Source organism: Carcharodon carcharias, chromosome 8, assembly GCF_017639515.1.
Source record: "Carcharodon carcharias isolate sCarCar2 chromosome 8, sCarCar2.pri, whole genome shotgun sequence".
NCBI classification, from domain to species: domain Eukaryota; kingdom Metazoa; phylum Chordata; class Chondrichthyes; order Lamniformes; family Lamnidae; genus Carcharodon; species Carcharodon carcharias.
Window position 1 is genome coordinate 89,467,993 of NC_054474.1, and position 25,826 is coordinate 89,493,818.

Consider the following 25,826-nt stretch of genomic DNA (forward strand, 5'->3'; position numbering starts at 1 on the left):
AAGGGCAATTATACAGAGGTATGAAGAAAGAGTTGTCTAAAGTGGGCTGGGAAAATAGACTAAGGGTAAGGTCAGTGGATGAGCAGTGGTAGGCATTTAAGCAGATATTTCATAGCACTCATAGCAAAAATCTATCCTGGTCAAGAAGAAGGACTCAATGAGAAGGATGAACCTCCTGTGGTTAACAAGGGTGGTCAGGGAGAGTATCCAATCAAAAACTAAGGCATACAAAGTGGCAAAAACTAATGGTAGGCCAGAGGATTGAGAATTTTTTTTAGGAACCAGTAGCGGATGACTAAAAAGTTAAGAAAGAAGGACAATATTGATTATGAAAGTGAGTTGGCAAGAAATATAAAAGCAAACAGCAAGAGCTTCTATGGGTATGTAAAAAGAGAGTGGCTAAAGTGAGCATGGACCCCTTGGAGGATGAGACTGGAGAATTGATAACGGGGAACAGGGAAATAGCAGATAATTTAATCCAATATTTTACATTGGTCTTCACAGTGGAGGGCACTATAAACATTCCAAAGATATCAGATAGGGAAGGAACTAACCGGAGGAAAGATCATGTACCAGTCTCTATCACGAGGGACAGTATTTTACAAACTGATGGGACTAAAGGCAGATAAGTCACCAGGACCTGATGGCCTGCATCCAAGAGTTTAAAAGGAAGTGGCTGCAGAGATAGTGGAGGCATTGGTCGAAATATTCCAGAACTCATTGGATTCTAGGAGGGTCCCAATGGATTGACGCCCCTGTTCAAGAAGGGAGGGAGATAAAAAGCAAGAAACTATAGGCCAGTCAGCCTAAAATCTGTCATTGGGAAAATGCTAGAGCCCATCATTAAGGAAGAAATAGCAGGGCATTTAGAAAATCTTAACACAATCAAACAGAGTCAACATGGTTTTGTGAAAGGGAAATCATTTTTGACAAATTTGCTAAAGTTCTTTGGGGATATAACAAGCAGAGTTGATAAAGGGGAACTGGTAGATGTAGTGTATTTGGATTTCCAGAAAGCATTTGATAAGGTGCTACATAAAAGGTTATTGCACAAGATAGGAGCTCACGGTATTGGGGGTAACGTATTAGCATGGATTGAGGATTGGTTAACACAGAAGACAGAGATTCGGGATTAATGGGTCTTTCAGGTTGGAAAGACATAACTAGTGGAGTGCCACAAGGATCAGTCCTAGGGCCTCTATTATTTACTATCTATATTAATGATTTAGAGGAAGGGGCAAAGTGTAGTGTATCCAACTATGCTGACGATACAAAAATAGGTGGAAGGGCATGTTGTGATGAGGACATAAAGAATCTGCAAGGGGATATAGATAGGTTGAGTGAGTGAGCAATAACTTGGCAGATGGAGTTTAATGTAAGAAAGTGTGAGGTCATGCAGTTTGGTAGGAAGAATCTAAAGGCAGACTATTATTTAAATGGAGAGAGACTCCAAAAAAGTGCAACACAGAGGGATCAGGGTGTTCTTGTACATGAAACACAAAAAGTTAGCATGCAGGTGCAGCAAGTAATTAAGAAGGTAAATGGAATTTTGGCCTGTATTGCTAGGGGGTTGGAGTTGAAAAATAGGGAAGTCTTGTTACAACTGGACAGGCTGTTGGTGAGGGTACACCTGGAGTACTGTGTACAGTTCTGGTCCCTGTATTTAAGAAAGGATATACTGGCATTGGAGACAGTTCAAAAGAGATTCATGAAGCTGATTCCTGGGATGAAGGGGTTGACTTATCAAGAACGGCTAAACAGGTTAGGCCTTTATTGATTAGAGTCTAGAAGAATGAGGGATGTTCTTATTGAAAGATACAAGATTCTGAGGGGCCTTGACGGGTTAGATGTTGAGAAGATGTTTTCACTGGTGGGGGAATCTCGAACTAGGGGACGTAGTTACAGAATAAGGGGGACACTCATTTAAAACTGAGATGCGAAGGAATTTCTTCTCTCAGAGGGTAGTGAATGTTTGGAATTCTCTACGTCAGAGAGTTGTGGAGGATAGATCATGAGAGTATTTAAAGAGGAGGTAGATAGGTTTTTGAAATATCGGGGAGTTGAGGGCTATGAGGAGCTGGCACAAAAGAGGACTTGAGGCCTGGGGCAGATCAGCTATGATCTTATTGAATAGCGGGGCAGGTTTATGGGGCCGAATAGTCTCCTTATGCTTCTATTTCTTATTATGTTCTTATTGTATTACAAAGCGCATTACACTCGAATGTTAAATATTTTCCCTACAAAATTGTACAAATTGTGTACAAGATTATGAGGGGCATGGACAGGGTGGATAGGGAGCAGCTGTTCCCCTTAGTTGAAGGGTCAGTCACAAGGGAGCATAAGTTCAAGGTGAGGGGCAGGGGGTTTAGGGGGGCATGTGAGGAAAAGCTTTTTTACCCAGAGGGAGGTGACGGTCTGGAATGCGCTGCCTGGGAGGGAGGTGGAGGCAGGTTGCCTCACATCCTTTAAAAAGTACCTGGGTGAGCACTTGGCACGTCATAACATTCAAAGCTATGGGCCAAGTGCTGGTAAATGGGATTAGGTAGGTAGGTCAGGTGTTTCTCATGTGTCAGTGCAGACTCGATGGGCCAAAGGGCCTCTTCTGCACTGTGATTCTGTGAAATGGTCTTGTAAGCGAATGACTAGTTGTTAAACCTTCTCAGGAGATAAAATGAGTGCATAAAGGATCAAATTGGCTGATGATAAAATATTGGAACTGAATCAACCCACTATATGCATACATGGTAGTGGCATACCTGTCCCAGGTGGTAGTGTTCAGGCCATCGTTGACAATTGGTCAGCCATTTGGGCTCACTTCTGGAATCCGGTGGAGTAGAGTTGTCACTAGGGGCTAGGAGCTTTCCACTCACAACTGCAATACCATAAACCAATGCCCTAAGGAGTAATTTGATCCTGGTTGCACAGGCAGCGAGATGCTTTTTCAAGCAATGGGCTATTAAACTGCAGCCTTCCGGACTGAATATTGAATTCAACAACTTTAGGTCGTAAGCTCCCTCCCCCATCCCCACCCCCTTTCTGTTTCCCCCTTCCCTTTTTTTTTTCCAATAAATTATAAAGATTTTCCTTTTCCCACCTATTTCCATTATATAAAAATAAAACCCCACTAGAGCTATACCTTGAGTGCCCTACCATCCATTCTTAATTAGCACATTCGTTTAGATAATATCACCAACTTTAATTTTAACACCTATGTGTTCTATTGTACTATTGTCGTTGACATCTTTTGATGATCTGCTTCTATCACTGCTTGTTTGTCCCTACAACCACACTGCCCCCCCTCCACCTCTTTGTCTCTCTATCTCTCCGCCCCCCACACACACACCTTAAACCAGCTTATATTTCAACTCTTTCTTGGACTCGAACGCAAGTTCTGTCGAAGGGTCATGAGGACTCGAAACGTCAACTCTTTTCTTCTCCGCCGATGCTGCCAGACCTGCTGAGTTTTTCCAGGTAATTCTGTTTTTGTTTTGTACTTAAGTGGGTTATGCTTAGGCAGAATCCCTGCATTCTGTTTGACCAGAGGGAGTTCCTTCATTTCAGCTCTGCTAACCCATTTCTGATCCCTTTGGACTTTGGTAAATGAGCTATGTCTCTTTGGTGGTGTGAGTGCACTCCATATTTTCCAGTCACTCTTTCTCTCTGGATTTCCCTGTTGTTTGGTTTAGAGTTGTGTACGTGTTGTAGAGGTGATCTTTTGGAGGTATGTATAAGCTTCTTCCATTCCAGGCTGGAAAACCTATTAACCTTTCCTTGTAACTCAGACATCTGAATTGCAGATCAGCCTTGTGGTTCTTCTCTGCTCTGCCTCCAGTACTCAAAGATCTCTCTTTTTTTGATCAGAAGTGGATGCGGTGGCCTGAATTGAACACTATAAAGTTGGATTTTTACCCCCTTTGATTTGTATTCCACTGTTTTGACCATGTAGTTCTATATCTTATTAGTTTTATTGATTGTTGCTCTTCATTGAGTCTAATAAGACTCTTCAACATCTTTCAGCACCACCCACAAATATTTAAACACAATGTATGGACTGTTAAGCTGTCCCTTTTTTCTTTAGAAACTTTACATTTATTTGCATTAAATTTTATCTTCTATTGTTTTGCCTGTTATCCTTTTCCAGCTCATTCTGTAACATTGGGCCTGTATCTTTCCATTCTATTCCTCCTCTTTGTTTGATATCATTTGCAAATCTGTACCTACTGCATTGAATTTCTGAATTCAGTTTGCTACTATTAGAAATAGTAGTGATTCCAACACCGAGGCCTGAGGTACTCTGATCATGCCCTACCCTTTGATTAGTTTCTAGTCCATTCTCAGACTTTACCCTGAATCTCCACAGCTTCAGGATTAGCTAATAGCTTAAATAAAAGTAAAATACTACGGATGCTGGAAATCTGAAAGAAAAACAGAAAGTGTGGGAAAAGATCAGCAGGTCTGGCAGTATCTGTGGAGAGAGAAACAGAGTTAATGTTTCAAGTCCAGTATAACTGTTCCTCAGATTAGGCCTTTGTTGGAACTTTGTGAAAAGACTTAGAAATTGTAAAACTTTCTAAGGTGTCCCACAGTCCACTTGGGTTGCACTTCCTCAAAGAAGTCGAGGAGGTGGATGAGTCAGGGCTTTCCTTTTCTGAATCAATGTTGACCACTGGGCAATTGTTGTACAGGTTACCTTGAGATAATCACCTGTTCTGAAATATAGACACATCAAACTCTGAAATCTTGTGGTACCTCCTCAGCATCCAATCACTCCCTAATGTTTGTCAATATTGTATAAATCTCCTCACAAGTGTATCTCAACACTATGGAATAAACATCATCTATCCTTGGTGATTTGTTTATTTTAAGTCCATTTAGCCTGTCCAGAACTTGTGTTTCATTGATTGTACTTAGGATGACTATGTTTGATGAGAGAATGCAGCTCATGTGTTTCCTTGAGTAAAGCTCACGGTCATCCTCTCCAATAGTACATTTCAGTCTCACAAAAGGACCATTCAACTGCAGAAGGATGAAATTTCCAGTTCCCACTCCCATGGCCTTTACAAATATGAGTCCAAATGAAGATGGTGGGATGACATTTAGAATTTCTTTGGATGGGAATAGCCTGCTTTGGACCTCTGACACTGCTCTTCGGTTAGTCATTAGCAAACTTTAAGCATGGGGTTCATTTTTGAGAGAGACAGAAATGAAAAGCAGAGAAGTTATGTTAAACTTACATAGAATCTTGGTTAGATCACACTTGGGAGTGCTGTGTACAGCACTGGTCTCCATATTATAAAAAGAATGTAGAGGCGCTGAAGAAGATGCAAAAAAGATTTACAATGATGATACCAGAACTGAGAATACCGATCAGGAAACATTACACAGGCCAGGGCTCTTTTTTTAAAAAAGAGAAAAGAAGGCTGAGGGGTGGCCTGGTAAATGTCTTTAAGGTGATAAAAGGATTCAACAGGTAGACATAAAGAAAATGGAGAATTCAGTAGAAACATATTTTTCCAGAGAGTGATTGAATGTGGAACTCACTACCACAAGGAATAGTTGAGGCGACTAGCTTGGATGTATTTAAGAAGAAGCTAGATAAACATGTGATGGAGAGAGGAATAGAAGATTATGTTGCTAAGGTTAGGTAAGGACTGATGGGAAGAGACTCAAGTGGAGCATAAACATGGACTTGGACCAGTTGGACCAAATGACCTGATTCCGTTAATATACTTCTTATGTAAATGGGAGGGAGGCAATCCTGGTAAAAGGTTACCACTGCTTGTATTCTCCATCTTATTGTTGCCTTGCCCTTGCCCATGCAGAGGGGAACCACAGCCTTTACTTGATGTCAAGCTACACAGGGTAGCTCCACTGGGGAGCTGAGCTAAATAGCAAACTGGACCTGCCACGTCAAACTGCACAGTCAATGCCAGCAAACCACTCACCACAGTCATTATTATTGCAGAATTCCCAAAATAGCACAGCTCTTCCGATTCATTAAGCAGCCTGGTTACTGCTCAGCTAGTTACAACTAACTGGAATTTAACAGGCACTAAATGGAAACCTTTGACCACCCTTTACACATAAATAGCACTCCGACAAGTCATTGAACAAATAATAAAAGCTAATACCAATTTTCTTCTGTCCAAATTGTTACTACCTCTCTCTGATTTTACCTCATGATGACCTGCTTCTCTTTAATTCTGTCAGGCCCACAATCTCAAACAATGCCTTGGAGCCTGACTACTTGCTGTAATACTGCGTGGAGTGATGACACACCGTTTTGTACCTGCAGTCCTCTTCATGGTTGAGGGGATCACTTCAATCATCCCCACTGTTGGGAAATGCCCAGTGGAAGGACAGGCACCTCCCCACTGCAAGTGAAAATAGATGGAGCGCCAAGAGGTCTATCTTAATAGGCTCTGAGTCTCTTCCCTTACTGTACAGCAACCGGAACATTCCTGTATCCCTTGTCATTCCCTTCCCCAACTTATCTTGAGTAGAAAGATTTTGAATCTTGCTTTGGTCACCACCTCAAAGTGACCAGGTGACAGACTACCACGAGTTACAACTAAAGGAGCAGGATGCTGGGAAAAGGCTTCACTTTTGATTTGGTCAGTTGCGTAGTCCTTCATTATTTCCTGTTCACAAGGTGGGAGAAGAGTCTTTGGCATCATGCTGGCACAGTTCAGTGGTATATCCATATGAACAATAGCTGCCACAATAAAGGTTATACAAAACCTGGAGCATAGAAACAGGCCATTCAGCACAACCAATCTATGGCAGTGAATATATTTCTCCTAAGCCTTCTCCCTACTCTAATTATCTCTTCCCACCTTGCAAAAACACCCCAGTCCCCTACCACCACCACCCCCCCCACCGTATTGCTCTACTACCTTCTTTCTCATGTATACATCAAACCTCCCCTTAAATGCATGAAAGGTATCTGTTTCAACCACTCCAAATTCTCTGTGTAAAATCTTTTTTGATCTGTTAGCAGTTATCTTACATTTATACTCCTTTGTTCCAGACATACAAGTGGAAATAATTTATTCATACCCACAATAAACTGCTGTTTATTGTGTGTACCAATAGTAGCCCTCCTACTCATGCACTAGCAGTAATCGGTTGAGTCAATATTACCCCAGGGATTGAATTGAGAGATTAAACCATTTGCGGTTGTTGTTACATACAGTAATGCATGTACCTGCAGCATTCCTGAATTTATTTGTTTAATGAGTACTTTGTAGGGCTGCACTCCCGCTAACAGGAGGGGAATTATATGGAGAAGGCCTAATTTGGCCTTCTCTGGAGTTCTGGATTTTCTATTTGTTAAAAGGGAATCACCAGATAACCATCAGTGTTGCATATCTAGCTAGCTGTCCTGCTCATCAGACTGCCTTTATCAGGTGCCCCCTTTGGGGGAGGCCCTTTCACCGTGTGCTTCAGTTCACAAAATCAACCACAACATGTCTGAGCAATTACATCACTAGCGTTGAGCCAACAGGTACAAAAATACCAGCCATAGAGTAAGTAGCAGATTGTAATCCACCTACTGATGCCACTTATGTTATCGTCAACACCAAAGGATACACTGCCCCGGTGAGTCTTTGATGTTCCTTGCAGGGGGTGACGTTGTGTTCATTCTCTCTGCATTTGGAAATTCAGTCATCAACTCTCCTTGAAAATCTTCTCTCCGCTCATACTCCTTCCCCCGGTAGATGAACACCTTGTTCTGTTATTAAAGACAAAAAGAGACAATTCCTTATCCTGTCTTTTTGCCGGTTAGTTGTGTGAAATGAGTTTGGTCAGTCTCCTAGTGAACAGCAATCCACAGCCACGAACAACTCCTAATTCAGCATTTACTATCAGTACATCGCAATCGCACCAGGATCGCTGAAGTGGAAAAATGTCCCATTAGCACAGCAAAATAAATCAACTTACATTTATATAACATCTTTCATAACCTCAGGATGTATCAAAGTGCTTCACAACCAGTGAAATGTAGCCACTGCAGAATTCAAACAAACGCAGAGGATGATGGTGGTGTGATGGAAATGTCACTGGACTAATATTCAGAGGCCCAGGTTCATGTTCTGGGTACATGGGTTCAAATGGCAGCTGGTGGAATTTAAATTCAACTAATAAAGGGAAACTGGAATTGAAAGGTATTTTCAATAATGGTGACCATGAAACTGTAATCAATTTTTGTGAAAAACCCATCTAGTTCACGAATGTCCTTCAGGGAAGGTAATCTGCCATCCTTCCCCAATCTGGTTTACATGTGACTCCAGATGCACAGCAATGTGGCTGACTCTAAGCTGCCCTCTGAAGTGGCCCAGCTAGCCACTCAGTTCAAGGGCAATTAGGGATGGACAACAAATGCTGGCAGTGCTCACATCCTATGAATAAAGAAAGAAAAAAATGCAGCATTCCATTTGCACCTGGCAAGGTCCCACAAAGAGTAATGAGACAAATGACCAATTAAACTATTTTTTAAACAAGGTTTTTAAAAGTGATAAGTTGGACAGTGAAAGTCTGTTTTCTTTGGCTGAGGAATCCTCTACTAAATCGCTTCTTAGCCGTTTCTGTTCCATGAAAACAGTTTTAGCATCTTAAGTCTACTCTGAATGAAAGTATTCTGTCTCTGGCACTGTTCTGGTGAATCCATGCTGTCTGCGCTCTATGGCTTTAATGGCATTTTACAAATGAGATACTAAAAACTACGTACTTATTCTAACTGCAGTTTAACCATTGCCTTGCACAAATGCATTCTTTCTCTGCTCCTGTGCTGCACGGAGACAATTAAATAAGTGGAGGAAACTAACAGTAAACATCCAATTTACATTAAGTAAGTACCTGCTGTGTGTAAATAATAAAACACAGTAATTCACTATTAATTTCAAATCAAACTCACTCATCAGCTAATTAATACTAGACCTCAAGTGATTTGATTAGTTCTAAATATAAATTACAGCTAATTTTGCATAAACAATTTGGACTCAGGAATTGGAAGCACAATTTCAAAATTTGTGGATGACACCAAACTGGCAGAATGTAGTTAATACAGAGGAGGACTGTAATAAAATACATGAAGATATTGACGGACTTGCAAACTAGACGTGTGTTTAGCAAATAGACTTCAGTAATGATAAGTGGAGATAAATACAGTTTTGGTAGGAAGAATAAGAAGTTCACATACTTCTTGAAAAATAAATGTCTGATTGGGATAGATGAACAGAAGAATCTCGGGTTACAGCTTCACAAATCATTAAATGTAGAGGTGCAGGTTAGTAATGTTGGAAGAGAAGCCAGCAAAGTACAGGTGTTTCTATCTCGATGGACAAAACAGGGTTAAACTTTTATAGAACCCTGGCTAGACAACACTTGGAGCACTGTGATCTGTTCTGATATTCACAAAATTTTAAAAAAAGAGAGGCACTGGGGAAGGTGCAAAAACGTTTTGCTGACTGATTCAAGAACTGAGAAGTCACACCTAGCAGGAAAGAACGAACAGGCTGGAGTTCAGAAGAATAAATGATGGGGTAATCTGATAGTGATCTTCAAGATTCTGGAAGGTTATAAAAAGGTAGATCTGGCAACATGGGCAGAATTTAATGTTTGCAACGGGAGTCTCATTCTCACCCTGGAGAACGTCCACTGTGGAAGGCTCGCTGTATTAAGTGCCCAGTCACTTAACTAGCCACTGTTGTGCCTTCCCCAAGATTAAGGAGCCAGGGGGTGAAAGTCCTAGCCCCCAAGAAGTGCCAGCAGCTCACCGGGAGTGTTGGCTGCTGCCGGTATTCCTCCCACCAGAGGCACAGGATCAATGAGGAACACCAGGTCACAGGTGAATGAAGGCGTGATGGCGGTCACAGGGTGGGGGTCATGAGAAGTTGAGGGGTTGGAGGTAAGGGCACGAGGGTGGCTTTCTGTGGCCCCTGCTCCCTTCCTGATGCTGGGTCAGTTGGTCAGGCACTGTGCCTTTGAACGAGATATTCTACTGGAAATCCCACCATTGATTGACTACAAGCATCAGTGGGATGAGGCCCTTAATCGAACATCAATTGCCCACTTAATGACATCAACTGGCCTCTTGGTGGGAAGGACGTCCTCGAGCCTGCCGCCCCTACATAATGGGGCAGAGACAGGAAGGTGGCAGGGTCTCCACACTGCACCCTCTCACCCCATTAACTGCCCCACTGCCTCAAAACTCACCCCCGGGGAGGGTTGGGGTGGGGGGAAATTAAATTCTACCCCACATTGCAGATGAGCCCAGAGGGGCAGGGGACATATATATAAGATAGTTCCTAATTGGGAATTCAGGGGAAACTTCATAACCTGGGGAGCGATTAGAAGAGAGGTCAGCAACCTGTGGCAAAGGTGGCATGTGAGATAAATGTGAGCAGCCAGTCACCGGCCTGACAGACTGGCTTAAAGAAATTGGAACCAGAGAATTCCGATCTCGGCCGAGGCGGCCTTGTCAGTGTCACTGTCAATTTCACTGAGTTGCTGTGCTGCTGCTTCCGAACTTCAGGAAGCAGTGTGGCTCCGATTTTTTGTTTGAAAAGCCTGCCAGAAAGTTGAAGCTGCAGCAGCAACAGTGTAGCAACTGTCAGGAGAGAGCTCTTAGCTGAAAAATGGTAGTCGGAATGCCTGCAAATTTAGAACCAACTGGATGCTGTGTTCACATGTGTGTGTGTGTTTGCGCGTGTGTGTGCTTGCGTAGGTAGGGCGGTTGAGGGGGAAGGTTGGAGGTAGGAGGGTTGGAGGTGGGGTGGTGGGGGATGGGGAGGGAGGTGGTGAGTGGGTGGGGTAAGGTGGGGAGGGGTCGGGGGAGTTTTGGGGAAGGTTGGAGGTAAGGTTAGACAGGGTTTGGGAGTTAATTATATCTACTTCATAAATGTTAAAATATAGCACTGGCATATGAAACCTTAGAGTGAATAAATGAAGACTCGGCACGCCACCTCCAGAAGGTTGCTGACCCCTGGATTAGAATGTGGAACTCACTACCACAGAGTCTTTGAGGTGAACAGCAGCAATGCTTTCAAGGGGAATCTGGATAAGCACATGAGAGAAAATGGAATAGAAGGATATGTTTACGGGTTAACTGAAGAGGTGTGGAGCAGCACAAATCTCATGAATCTACTGGGCTGAATGACCTGTTACTGTGCTGAAAATACTTTGTAATGTATGGTAATACTTTGTGTGCCCCGATAATAAAATCCAAAGTGCTGCTGTGAGTCATTCATCTCAAACTGGCAGCTGCATTTACCTACATAACAGTGACTGCTCTTCAAAAGCGACTTAAAATGTCACAAAGAGAGTAAGGAGTGAGATTAGGAAAAATGCCCTTACAAATGCATCTTTTGGCGCATGGAACATTTTACAATGGGAGAGATTGAGGCACAGCAATCCCTGCTTTGCATTGAAATGGCAGCTCTGGTTATGTGTTCAACGCTGTAGTGTTTCTTGATTTCATAGCTTCCTGACATAGAGGCAATGGAGCCAAGCTAACAGATAGTTTGAGCATATTTGGTGTGCGCAAAAAGGATAGAGGCATTGATGAAGGTAAAATTTACAATGACAATATCAGAATTAAGAAGTTAGGCAAAAGACTATGGTCTGAATTTTCATCCTTGAGGCGGGTAGCGGGAGTTGGGAAAATTCCAGTGGATGTGGGCTGGAGTCGGGCCAGTTGACCCAGCAGAAAGTTCAGCTACAGGGGCCATATGATGCTGAGATGAGTTGTTTAAAAGGCCCACCTTGGTGCTGTGGGATTTTGTTCCAGTTAAGAAAAAAGCAGAAAATCCCTCCAGCCCTCACCCATCACACTTCCTCACCCTCTACTCATTCTCTATGCCACCTCATGCCCCCACCCACCCTGATGGTCCCTCACGCTGCCATGCCAAGGTATGCCCCCCAAACAATCCCTTTGGCCGCCATGCCTCCATGCCAGACTATTTGCTTCCACCCACCCTCTCATGGCCCCTCATGCCATGTTATGCCCCTCCATCCTATTCTCCATGGCCCTTCATACCTCCAATGCCAAGCTGTGGCACTTGTGTGTCCATTGACTCACTATGTAGATCATGAAATCAATGAATCCTATAGTGACAATTAGATAGATAAAAAAAGCCTTTAAAAATTAAAAACTTTCCACTATGTTAAACAAAGTCCTTTTACTACAGGGCAATAAACATCCAGACCCTTTAAAGTTTCAATAGCTGAAACTGCAAGCACGTGAAACCTCTTAACCTCGTGTAAATAAACATTGTGAAATTGACAGCAGTGATCTGCTAGCCAGAGGTGTCAATCAAGTAATGTTTTCTCTGGGGCTCAGGTGTTTCAGTATTCTAATGGATGTCTGAGCTCTAAGGCAAGAATATATAACGAGGCTTGGCTAAGAGTCCAGAAATCCATTAGCCTGTTCAAACATCTGCCTACTACCACTCTATCTGAAATTCACCGATTTGTCACGGAACAGCAGTCAAGCTTACATTACTCAGTTCTATTCCTGGCATTGCCAATGCTAAATGATACATTTGGGAGCCCCCATCACTTGGGCTCTTGAGAGTTTCATTGTAAAAAATAAATTGTACCTGACACACAGAATGATGTGCAGTCTTGTTATACAAATAGACATCACCTCGACCCACTGTTGGAATGAACTCTCTCTGTTGAGCTAATTTTATGAAAGTATTGCAATTATATATTTACTTTTTCTGTTGAAGCTTGAATTATGTTTACATGTAATGCTTGATTCGGAGGCCAAAACTAATTAGTTTGAAGTTTTTACACAGGAAAGCCATTTAACATCATAATAAAATGGGATGTGTGTTAAAAGCAGGTTCTATTGCATTTCTTCTGTACTGTCAAATGTCAGCTCTCTGTCATGGATCCTTGGTGACATGGTGAAGCAAAAGATTCACCTTCAGTGCTTATGCTTTGCACCTATTTCTCAGCCACCTTGACAACAATGATGCTTTATTAGTGCTCTTATCCTGAAGGGGTTATTTTAAGTGTGAGCATCCAATTCTACCAACCTTCTGTCCAGCCTCTGGGGAACCAATGTTGATGCAAAGCCAGCATGATGTCTTTCGCTGTTGAATTAATCTTCTCTTATTTCTGGACTTCCCAATGGGCTGAGCTTGTATGTCAGTATGATAAGGTCATAATGCATATGACATGTATTTGTTGTCAGCCATGGCACACTGCACCCACCCCCTCCATGTCTGAATGTTGTCTGTTCAAGCCCTACTTCAGAAACTGGAGCACATAAACCTAAAGCCCCAGTGCAGTACTAGGGGGAATGCTACAGCATCCAGGCTGAGACATTAAACCAAGGTCCTGGCTACCCTCAGGCGAATGGAATATATCCCAAGGCATTATTTTGAATAAGAGGAGGGGAGTTCTCACTCATGTCCTGGCCAATACTCATCCCTCCAACAATAAAACACATCGGGCTGAATTTCTCGCTGAGCGGGTGGGTGCGCACCTGACCTGCTCAAGTGTAAAGTGATGCATGATGACGTTGGGTGAGCGTCCCGATGTCATCGCACACTCGTGCAATATTTCAGTCGGTGGGCGCATGCGGGAATCTGCAGCACAACTGCTGACAATTAACAGGCCTGTTAAGGCCATCAAAGGGTTAAACTAATGCAACTTTTCGCTGCCTGACAAACCTTACAGTTGCTTGGCAGGTAAAAAGGCCAAGTGGCCTTTGGATTTTTTATGAAATCTCACCCACCGGCGGGATGAGGTTTCTAACAGGAATTAAAAATAAAATGAAAAATTTGAAATATCATTTATGTCACATGAGGGTACATGTTTTTAACATTTGTAAATTCTTTACTTTTGATTTTAAAAATTTTCAGCTCCCTGAGGCAGCTCTGTGCCTCAGGGGGCTTTCGACACGTGCATCTGCGTACATGTACAAGCTTCCGCACCCGCCCTCATCCTGCCCTCACCCCAGCAGCGCTCAGTTTTTTTCAGGCTGGCTGGCCGGTAATTGGCCAGCCAGACTGAAACCGAGGTCGGGCCCCGAATGCAGGCAGCAGTCGGCTTCGTGGTTGCTCCCAGGCTCATCTCCCATGCCCGCCTAGCAAGGTAAAACTCCTGCCCATTATCTGTTCAGCATTACTTTGCTGTTTGTGGGAGCTTGCTGTGTGCAAATTGGCTGCCATGTTTCCTATATTACAAAAACTACAACTCATGTGCACTTCATTGGCTTGTGAAGTACTTTGTGATATCCTGAAGTCATAAAAGGTGCTATATAAACACAACTCTTTCTTTTTCATGTGGCCAATGTACCGACACACTGTGTAGAATTATATGGAACAAAAGTGGACTACTCCCCCGAATTGAGTCTGCACCTGTTTTCTTATCCACAAGAGGGCTGGTGTTCCCTACCTGGGCCTCAGTTGAGATGACACACGAAGGACTGTTCCAGAAATCATAGGCCTGCAGGCTCTGATATACCATAAATCCATTTAAATAAAGAAGTAAGGTATTTTCATATCATGGCTTTCACAATGTCTCAAAGAGCCTAATAATTACAGGCTTTGGAAGTGCAGTCGCTGTGGTAATGTAGGCAAAGTGGCAGCCAGAATTGCTCTAAGCAAGATCCCACAAGCAGCAATGAGATGTAATTGACAAGAGAATCTAGTTTTGGTGATGTTGTTTGAGAGATAAGTGTTTGGCTATGAAATCGGGAAGAATTTTGTTCATTTCTAAATGTTGGCATAGGATCTTTTATATCCACAAGAGGGCAGATAGATCTCAGTTCAATATCTCATCCAAAATACAGTGCCTCTGATGGTGCAGCACTCCTTTAGTACTGCACCAGAGTGTCAGCTTAGATCATGCTCAAGATTCTTGCATCAGTGCTTGAACCCATAGCCTTCTGATTTATGCAAGTGTGTTGCCAACTGAACCAAGGCTGTAGCCTAAGTCAATGTAAAGTCTAGGTGTGAGGACGAGTTTCCAAGGAGTGCCCTTACAAGTGTCACTTTTTAACCAGGAAAGTCCAGTTGGTGAATCAGCCATAAGATATCTCTTTTTTGCCTCAGCCAAGTTCTCCAATCCTGTCTAGAAAAGACTAACTGTAGCTGGCCATCTCCATGGCATGTCTGAAGGTTGGACTGTACATCTAATTGGAGCAATGAACATGCCTCACTGTAGAAAGTGCCATACTGAGGCAATGCTCCCCAAAGGCAGCACCTTCTGATGAGATCTTAAAACTAAAGCTCAGTTGCTCATTAAACAGCGAGGTGTCCTAGCCAATGTTCAGGCCTCAGCCAACATGGCACAAAATTGGAGATTCATTTCACTCACTGCTTTTGGGATCTTGTTGTGCTCTGATTGGCTGTCATTTTTTTTACAAAGCAACAACAACTACGCTTCAGAAGTAACCCTTTGCAATGAAATGTTTTGAAACACTCTGATGATGTAGTAAGGAGTTACAGAAATATAAGTTCTCTCTTTTGTTACCAATGTCATTCATGAGAGGAGTGACTGGGCCAGAATCTGTTGTAAAAATAATGGTGAAGCTAACGGGGTTCATTGCAATTTATTCAAAAATTGGACATCAAGTGCAAATGTACAGGTAAATCCAAAAATCTGGAAGTTGCATCCGTGCTGTGCCATTCTGTCTGCAACAAACTGAACAAACCTCGGACTATTGGTGCTCTTAGCTGAGTGTCTTGGGGATCCCAAGGTGGGACTAACTGAGTTGTTGTTGCAGAAAGCTGGCACAAACACGATGGGCCGAATGACCTCCTTCAGCAACGTAGCCATCCTATGATTCTATGAACATAAGATACAGCAGAAGGAGTAGACCATATGATCCATCGAGCCTGCTTCGCCATTCAATATGATCATGGCCATCTTGGGTTTCAACTGCACATTCCTGCCTGCTCCCGATACCCTTGATTCCCTGAGAGATCAAAAATCTGTCTATCCCAGCTTTAAAGGTATTCAACAATGGAGAATCCACAACCTTCTGGCGTATAGAATGCCAAAAGATTCACAATCCTCTGAGTGAAGTATCAGTACCACATCTCAGTCCTAAATGATCGGCCCCTTATCCTGAGACAGTGGAACAACTCTCAGCATCCACCCTATCAAGCCCCTTCAGAATCTTGTAGGTTTCAATGAGATTACTCTCATTCTTCTAAACTCCAGAGAATATACGCCCAGTTTACTCAGCCTCCCATTATAGGACAATCCCCTCATCCCAGGGACCAATTTAGTGAACCTTCACTGTGCCGTCTCCAATGAATATCCTTAAATGTGCAGACCAAAACTGCACTCTATATTCCAGGTGTGGTCTCGCTAAAACCCTGTACAATAGCAGCATTTTATTTATTTTATTTTATTTACTTTATTTTACTTTATTCCTGTACTCCAATCCCCTTACAATAAAGGCCAATGGACCATTTGCCTTCCTAATTGCTTGCAAGCTAACTTTGTGTTCCTTGTATGAGCACACGCAAGTCGTTTTGAACATTAACACTTACAAGTTTTGCACCTTTTAAAAAAAACAGTATGCTTTGCTATTCTTACAACCAAAGGGAATAACTTCACACTTCCCTGCATTAAATTCCATATGCCATTTTGTTGCCCACTCACTTAATCTGTCTCCATCTCTTTGCAGCCTTTCCATGTCCGCCTCACAACTTATCTTTCCATCTAGCTTTGTATTGTCAGAAAACTTAGCTCTGAGTCTTCATCTGAATCATGAATATAGATTGTAAATAGTGAAGTTCCAGAAAAGCAGCTTCTTGCTATCTGCCTCCCCATTCAAATGTACAGAACAATGTGATGTTCCTATACTGTTGAACACCATTTTGGAAGATGTGCTGAGGATAGCAAAGAAAACAGAACATACACAAGTGGGTAACTTCAATGACTGAGCTGGGCCCTGTAGCTATATCTTGACCTTGTCTTGTGATCTCCAACATAATAGAAGCAACCATCTCACTGTAAAATTAATCAAATTAAAATTAGGCCTTTAAAAATTATGAAGCAGTTGGATAGGATATAGGGCAGATATAAAGAAGATGTTTCCATTTGTGGGGGTGATCAATAGGGAATTCAGGAAAAATGTCTTTTACAAAAAAGGTGTAAGAATGTTAAACTCTCTCCCACAGGGAGTAGTGAGGTGAATAGCATAGATGCATTTAAGAGGAATACAGATATAGATGTGAAGGAGAAACAAATAGAAGAATATACTGACATGGTGAGATGAAAAGTGCTTATGTTTCACTCATGTGGAACATAAAGACTGGCATAAACTAGTTGGGTAGAATAGTCTGTTCCTGTGCTGGAGATTCCAGGCAATTCTCTGTACCACCATCCAAAAAGTTTCTGAAACACTTTCCTGGTCTTTCTCTGCTACTTGAGGAAATCAATCATCTGACTTCATAAAACAAAGCTGCTGATTGGTCACTTTCTTTCTCTTTCCACAAACCATACACAATAATCAGCTGGAAGCAGTATCAGATGAAAAGCTCCCAATCTTGCGCCAGTACTGCTCTCCTTTACAGAAAGGAGGGACTCCATGGTGAATTTACAATAGTGGTGATTGTATGCCAAAGATTATGTTACAAACTTCTATAAATTATGCTTCTTGGTGATATGGAGGTCAGTAAAAATCAAGCTGGCTAAACAAGGGGTCATGGACTGTACTTGTGATTTTGTAACATGACATCAACTAGAACTGAGGCAAGCATTCACACTTCCATTGTCATATGCAGGGATTGGCTCTTAATAGGGAAACAGACTATGGACTTTGTTCACGGGAGATTGACTCAAAAGAAAATGCGGAGACACTGTTCTTTGCCTCATGCCTTATATAAGTGTCACCCTGCTTCTCAATCTCTGAAACAGAAGACTGTGGGTTCAAGCCCTATCCAGAGGCCTCAGCTGATGATGCAGACCGACCTATCAGTGCAGCACTGAGAGAGCACTGCACCATCACAGGTGTGTCTTTTGTGGAAAAGGCAGCTGCGCTCTCAGGTGGATGTAAAAGCTCCCATGGCACTTTTCAAAGAAATACAGGGAAATTCTCCCAGTGTACCAACCAACACTGATCCCTCAACACTAAAAATAATTTTCTGGTCATTATTGAATTGCTGTTTGTGGGAGTTTGCTGTGTATAAATTGGCTGCCACATTTATTACATCACTATAGTGACTACATCGCAATGTTACCTTACTGGAGGTAAAACACTTAGAGACATCCCTAGGTCTTGAAAGGTACTATGGAAATGCAAGCTCTTTCTTAAATGAAAGAGAAAGGAAACATTGACCAGAATTTTCCAGCCCCCCTTCACCACCCACTGTGGGTTCCCCCATGACAGGGCCAGCAAGTTCACATCGGAGGGACTGGAAATTCCTGCTGCTGTGAGCAGCTGGAAAATTCCAGCCATTGGTTCCTGCTATTAGGAGCTACTGTCCCCTTTTCTCTCCTTAAAACTAGTTTGGCAATCCAAGCTGGAACTGATAAAAGCTGAGGAAAGAACATTTCAACAGTCGGATTAGGTACAATGAAGCAAATCCTCAATCAACACAGGGATTCAGTTTAGAAAAACAGCAAGGAATTAAACTCTGCAACCATTCACAGCATAAACAAAAAGCTTCTATTAGATGCAGCAGTAGCAAAGTACAGCTAACAAAGGATTAAGATTCAGGACAAATGAAATGTGACTGAGAGCTGTTTAGGATACTTGTCTCTTTGAATAATGTATTTCTACCAGAATTCTCAATTCCAAGTAAAGCCCATGTAAAGTACAATTTTCTTCCCACTCCAGTTATCTCTCTTTCTCTGTTCTCCTGTTCTCTGATGATAAGTGATGCTTGTGATGGTGAACGAAACTGCTTTCTGCATCTTTTTTTCCATTCATTCACCACCACATGTACAACTAGATTGGGTACAGCATAGGATAAATTTAGAGTACTAAACTCTCCCTATGGCCTGAACCTTATATTCATTTGGCGCACATGGTCGGCAGGTCGGGAAACGGATGTGAAATGCGCTTCCGCCTGCGATCAGCCCCTACGGTCACTTTTTAACGCTGGCTGGCCAATTAACAGCCAGTGTGAAATGTGCCTGGAGAAAGGCTGAGCACTGCTGGTGGTGCAGGAGGAGGGCAGACGCCGACATCACCGCGGGTGCTGGTGACCACTTCCACTGAGCTCCCTGAAGGTAGACTTGCTCCCTCAGGGAGCTGCAGACCTCCCAATAATAAAAGAAAGCCCAAAGATTCCATGCAGCACAATCAAGCACCTGAAAGCATACTTCATTAAAAAAAGTCCCAAGATATTTAATTTTATTTAAAATCCTAACAGAGATTTTATCCCGCCCTTGGATGGGGTTTCATCAAAAACGTAAAGTCCGCCTGGCTGATTGGCCAGTCCACCAACCTTAAGGTTGGACGGGCCACAAGAAAAATCACTGACAATTAGGCCGTTAATGGGCTTAATTGTCAGCGGGGGGGCTCTTCTGACTTTTGTGCGGCCCTGCCGAGTGAAATATCACATAAGTGCGCAATGACATCGAGACGCTCACCCGATGTCATCTCGTGCGATTTTACGCCCACTCACATAAAATTCTGGCCTATGTTACTGAAGGAAAATCACTTCCATTTTCCCATTCAGTCCTCTTCTCAGACTGTGCCAAATTTGTAGAATCTTACAGCACAGAAGGCGGCCATTCATGGTTGTGCTGGCTTTTAAAGAGCTCTTCCATTAGTCTCACTCCTCCTGCTCTTTCCTCACAGCCCTGCAATTTTTTTCCTTTTGAAGTTTATAACTAATTCCCTTTTGAAAATTACTCTTGAATCTGTGTAGTAACTGTAGCTTTAAGGCTTTTTGTACTGTGTAGTGTCATGTGACAGCGTGGACGACTCAGCTCTAAATGTGGGGAAACTTAGGGGTGGAGTGTGTACCTGGTTGTGGATCTTGATGGAAGCATGTAACTGCTGCTGAAGCCCTGTAAATTAAGTTCATTGTTTTTTTATGAGAAACCTGTCTGGAAAATCAAGTCCACAACAACTGGTGACAAGGATGGGATTGGTTCCGGTGCTGTCCCTCGCCTAGTGAATGAGAGAATCTTGTTTTAAACAGAGGAAAGGGAAAATATACTCATCAGGTATGCCGCTTTTTGGCAGGATCAACCCCTTCGACTCATCCGCAAAGGATTGGAGTCAATATATAGAACATCTCAGTTTCTTTTTCCAAGCAAAGAAAATAACAATGGAGGAATAAAAGAAAACAATTCTACTGAGCGTCTGTGGGAGTAAAACTTATAATTTAATCCATAACTTCCCCGAACACCCCCGATTTGAAGACCTTCAGCAAATTGGTAGACCTCATAAAGGGTAATTTTCAACCCAGACCTTCCATAATCATGCAGAGGTTCAAATTTAATTCGAGAGCAAGAGCCCTGAGGGAGACCATAACAACATACATAGCAAAGCTGAAACAGCTAACTGAACATTGTGACTTCGGGGAGACCCTAAACGACATGTTAAGGGATCGTTTGGTCTGTGGTGTGCACGATGATGCCAATCGACTGTTATTAGCTGAAGTAAATATAGACTTTAAAAGCGCCTTGGAAATAGTGCTTGTGATGGAAAGTTCCAAATGGGATTCGCAGGCCTTACAGGGTGTACAAAATGACGCAATTTTCCAGTTGAGGAGGGAACAGTCCGCCGGGCGTGTTGCGAAAACTAGGAAGTCAGCCGCGAAGCAGGACAATCCCTGCTATCCGAAAATTTAAAATATATACAGGAGACCGCTCAGCAGCAAATGTGAAAATGAACTATTGCCAATGTAGAAGTAACCATATCGCTGAAACTTGACTTTTTAAAAAGGTGGAGTGTCATTATTGTCATAAAAGAGGACACATACTGAAGCAATGTAAAGCAAGATGGAGACAGACTCCCAGGCAGCAAACTAAACTGATTGAAGTACATAATGTGGAAGAACCAGAAACCACTAATTCCCCTGTTTATTCGCTATTTGATGTGTAAGTAAGGAAAACAGAGCCAATCACTGTTACTCTACAGGTCAATGGAAAACCTTTGATTATGGAAGTGGATACTGGTGCATCAACCACACATTCAAATATTTAAACAAGAACACTCAACAACTGAATATGAAGCAAACTTCTGCCCAGTTGAAAACGTATACTGGTGAAGTCATACAAGTGAAAGGTATTTCCACTGTACCTGTTTATTACAGGCACCTGATAGCACAGCTCCCTGTAACTGTATTGGAAGGTGAAGGACTAAGCCTTCTAGGTCATAATTGGTTGAGGGAAATTAACCTTGATTGGCAAGTGAGATTTCAAAAGGAAGCCAGAAGAGTTCCTGAGTTGGAAAAGGAACACGACAAGGTACTTCAGAATGAGCCTGAAGAGTTGAAGGACCTTAACAGGATGCCAAAGTAACACCCTTATTCAAAATGGGATGGAGACAAAAAATAGGTAACTATAGGCCTGTTAGCTTAACATCTGTCATGGGAAAATGTTAGTCTATTATAAAGGATGTCATAGCAGAGCACTTAGAAATGCATAATCTACTCAAGCAGAGTCAGCATGGCTTCATGAAGGGGAAATGATGCCTGACAAATTTATTAGAATTCTTTGAGGAGGTAACAAGCAGGATAGATAAAGGGGAACCAGTAGACGTAATATATCTGGATTTCCAAAAGGTGTTCGATAAGGTACAACACATAAAGCTACTTCATAAGGTAAGAGCCCATGGCATTGGGGGTAGTATATTAGCATGGATAGAAGACTGGCTAACCAATAGAAGACAGAGTGTTGGGATGTGGAGGGCATTTTCAGGATGGCAGCCTGTAATTAGTGGGGTGCCACAGGGATCAGTGCTGGGGTCTCAATTATTTTCAATATATATTAATGACTTGGATGAAGGAAATGAATGTACTATCGCCAAGTTTGCAGATGACACACAAATAGGCGGGAAGGCAAGTAGTGATGATGACCCAAAGAGTCTACAGAGGGATATAGACAGGTTAAGTGAGTGTGCAGATAGAATATAGTGTGGGAAAGTGTGATAACATGGCAGATAGAATATAGTGTGGGAAAGTGTGAGGTTATGCACTTTGGCAAGAAGAGTAGAGGAGCTGAATATTATTTAAATGGAGAAAGACTGAAGAAAACTGCAGCATGGAGGGATTTGGGAGTCCTTGTGCATGAATCCCAAAAAGCTAACATACAAGTTCAACAGGTAATAGGGAAGACAAATAGAATGTTGGCCATTATTTTAAAGGGAATGAAGTATAAAAATAGGGAAGTCTTGCTAAAACTATACAAGGCACTAACTAGACCACACCTAGAATACTGTGAACAGTTTTGGTCCCCTTAATGAAGGAAAGATATACTGGCATTGGAGATAGTCCAGAGAAGGTTCACTAGGTTGATCCCGGGGCTGGAGGGATTTTCTTATGCGGAGAGGTTGAGTAGGTTGGGCCTGTACTCATTGGAGTTTAAAAGAATGAGAGGCAACCTTATTGAAACACTTAAGATTCTTAGGAGGCTTGACAGGGTAGATGCTGAGTGGTTATTTCCCCTTGTAGGAGAGTCTAGGACCAGAGGGCAAAATCTCAGAGTAAGGAATCCCCATTTAAGACAGGATGAGAAGGTATTTCTTCTCTCAGAGGATAGTCAATCTGTGGAATTCTTTACTGCAGAGGGCTGTAGAGGCTGGGCCATTAAGTATATTCAAGGCTGGGATAGACACATTTTTAATCAGTAAGGAAATCAAGGGATATGGGGAAAAGGCAGGAAAGTGGAGTTGAGGATTATCAGATCAGCCATGATCTCACTGAATGGCGGAGCAGACTCAAAGGGCCGAAAGGCCTACTTCTGCTCCTTATCCTTATTAACATCTTATGATAAAATGAGTGTGTAGCTATTCAGCAACTAGAGGAAATGAAGACTGTCTTAAGCAATGACACAGTGGAACAGCAGAAAAAACTCAAGGAGACTCTGCTGAATGACAGAATCCAAGATGAAGCAAAGAAAAGGAAAACCCATTGAAGACCTTCACACGCTACAAAGATCCCTCAGGTCAAAGTTTGTACCTCTAGAAAATTATGAAGAGAAGCAGAATGAATTTAATGTCACCAGTTAACAGAGAACATGCAGCAGTTCAAGGTTCCAGGAGGAAACCAAAAGATACAAGAAGGAGACAGAGTAGCTGAAAAATCAGTAGAGTGAAACGATATAGACATTAGAAGGAAATATTGTGGAACTCTCCAAAATGCAAGAGGGTGCTGAAGACATGGGTAGCTCAACCTCTGAACTGAACCAATTTGAGATTTCATCTGAGAGAAGTCTGGCCAACTGTGAAGTTAAAATGAATGATGAGACTAAACTCTATGGCAGACAGAAGACGACAAGATGGAAGATGGTTTAGAAAAGGCAATAAGCAACCCCCCCATGCTACTATAGGATCAACACCTTCAGAATTACTTATGAAGCGCCACGTTCATACGAGATTAAGCCTGGTACTTCCTAATTTGGAGGGGAAGGTGGAGAACAGTCAAGGGAATCAAAAAGTGACTCATGATTTATATAGTTGAGAGTGAAAATTTACTGTCAGTGAAACAGCATTTGTACGAAACTTGGGTGATCGATCGGGTTGGTTACCTGATGTAATAGTTTGTGACAGGATCATTGCCCTACACAAGCGGAAAAAATGTCCAGCAAGGGGAGCTAAGTGAGAGATTTGTGGACAGTTGGGATACTTTAAAATAGTCTGCAGATCCAAAGTTCCTATAGCTCATAGGAAAAAAGATAACAATGAAACCACATAAAATTCAAGTTGTGGAAGTGCCACATAAAAAAACAAATAACCTTCATAGGAGAATTTAATGAAACACAAAATAATTATTAAAGCATCAAATTAGAAGTTGATGGTCGCCCCACAGAATTCAAGCTAGATACTTGTGCAAGTGTTTTAGTATTATCTGATTAAGTAAAATGGCTTAAAACATCACGTTACTGCCATCTTCCATCCAGTTGCAAGGACCAAGAGAAACTATACAAAAAGTAATAGGCCAACACTTGGCAAGATTAAGATACAAGGATAAAGAAACTATTGAATCCCTGTACGTTATACAGAACCAGGAGTCATCATTATTGAACAAAAAAACATGCTTGCATTTCAGGCTGATTTCCAAGGTTGATGAAATTGCTAATGAGCAGTCCAGTAATATATTCAGAAACAATTTCCCATCCCTATTTTCAGGCTTAGGGAAGCTGAAAACAGAATATCACATAGCCCTAAGGGCAGATAGTAAGCCGATATGTCTCTTCACAGTGAGGTAGGTCCCTCACCCACGCTTGGACAAAGTCAAGAGTGAGACTGAACACATGGTATAACAAAGGATCATCTCTCCAGTAACCACAGCGGCAAAGTGATGTTTTGGAATGGTCACAACACCAAAGCCTAATGGTTCAATGAGAAGCTGCATGGACTTGACTCAATTAAATAAGTCAGTAGAGTGCGTGATCCATCAGCGGACGAAAGTTTCACCAAATTAGCAAAAAGCAGCCTCTTCACAAAATTGGATGCTAACAGCTGCTTTTAGCAATTGCCTCTGAACAAAGAATCCAGACTGTTAACTACTTTTATCACCCATTTGGTAGTCATTGTTTTAACAGGTTACCATTCAGAATTGCTCCTGCTGCTGAGATATTCCAAAGAATGATGTCTGAGGCCCTGGAAAGCATGGAAGGAGTAAATGCCATAGGGACAACAATCTGATGCATGGTTCATTGAGGGAAGAACATGACCGTGGAGTGAGAACACTCCTTAAAATCCAATAAGACAGGTTGACATTAAATGACAAACGAGAATTTGCAAAACCTATGATAACATTTTTAAAGCACATTGTGCAAGCTTCAGGAGTTATGGCCGACCTGAAAAAAACAAGGTCATTAGAAAGTTCCCAAAACCTAATAACGTCGCAGAATTACAAAGATTCCTTGTGACGGTCAATCAAATAGGCAAGTTCCTTCCAAGCTTGGCGGAAATCAATGAGCCATTATGACAGCTATTGAGACAAGGTCAACAGTGGTGCTGAAATGTGGGCCAGCAAAATGCTTTTGACAAGATCAAAAATCTCCTAATTTCACCAGAAATCCCAGCACACTATGATCCAGACTGACCAACAACTGTAGCAGCAGATGATCATGTACAGGCTTGGGTGTTTCAAGTTAAAAAAGATGGACAAAGGAGACCAGTTTATTACGTCTCAATATCTCTCACAGACACAGAGAAGAGGCATGCAACCATTGAGAAAGAAGCATTTGCAGCCACATGGGCCTGCAAGAAGTTCTCTGAATATGTAATGTGATTAAGGTTTAAAATTGATACCAATCACAAACATTTATTTACTCTTTTTAACCTAAAAGAAATTTGCAAAAATGCCACCTAGAATTTAATGTTTTGGTTGGAGATTCATGAGTACGTTCAAGAAGTACCTGATGACAGCAGATGCATTATCAAGAATTCCAGTGGAAGGAGTCAAACTGGAAGATTTAAATTTTATTGAAGAAGAGGAAGCATATACTTTGATCATTACTTACTAGCCGCTGAGAAGCGATTACAAGAAATTAAGCAAACACAACAACAGGATGACAAATGCATGCAAGTAAAAGAATATTGCCAGAATAAATGGCCAGATCATACTCCTAACAACTGAGTACTTTACCAATACTCCAAATAGAGAAAACACCTCACAATGATTGATGACTTCTTAGTTTTTAATGACAGATAGTCATCCCTA

The 25,826-nt window shown here is 42.1% G+C and overlaps 1 protein-coding gene across 3 annotated transcripts in view; it reads right to left on the reverse strand.

Moving 5' to 3' along the window:
* Window positions 1-25,826, reverse strand: part of LOC121280741 (dedicator of cytokinesis protein 2-like) — a 627,095-nt gene that overhangs the window by 36,327 nt on the left and 564,942 nt on the right. For all 3 annotated transcript variants that reach the window (XM_041192879.1, XM_041192878.1, XM_041192880.1), the window contains one exon: window positions 7,594-7,735. In XM_041192879.1, coding sequence (XP_041048813.1) covers window positions 7,594-7,735 — 142 coding nt within the window. The remainder of the gene's footprint in view (window positions 1-7,593; window positions 7,736-25,826) is intronic.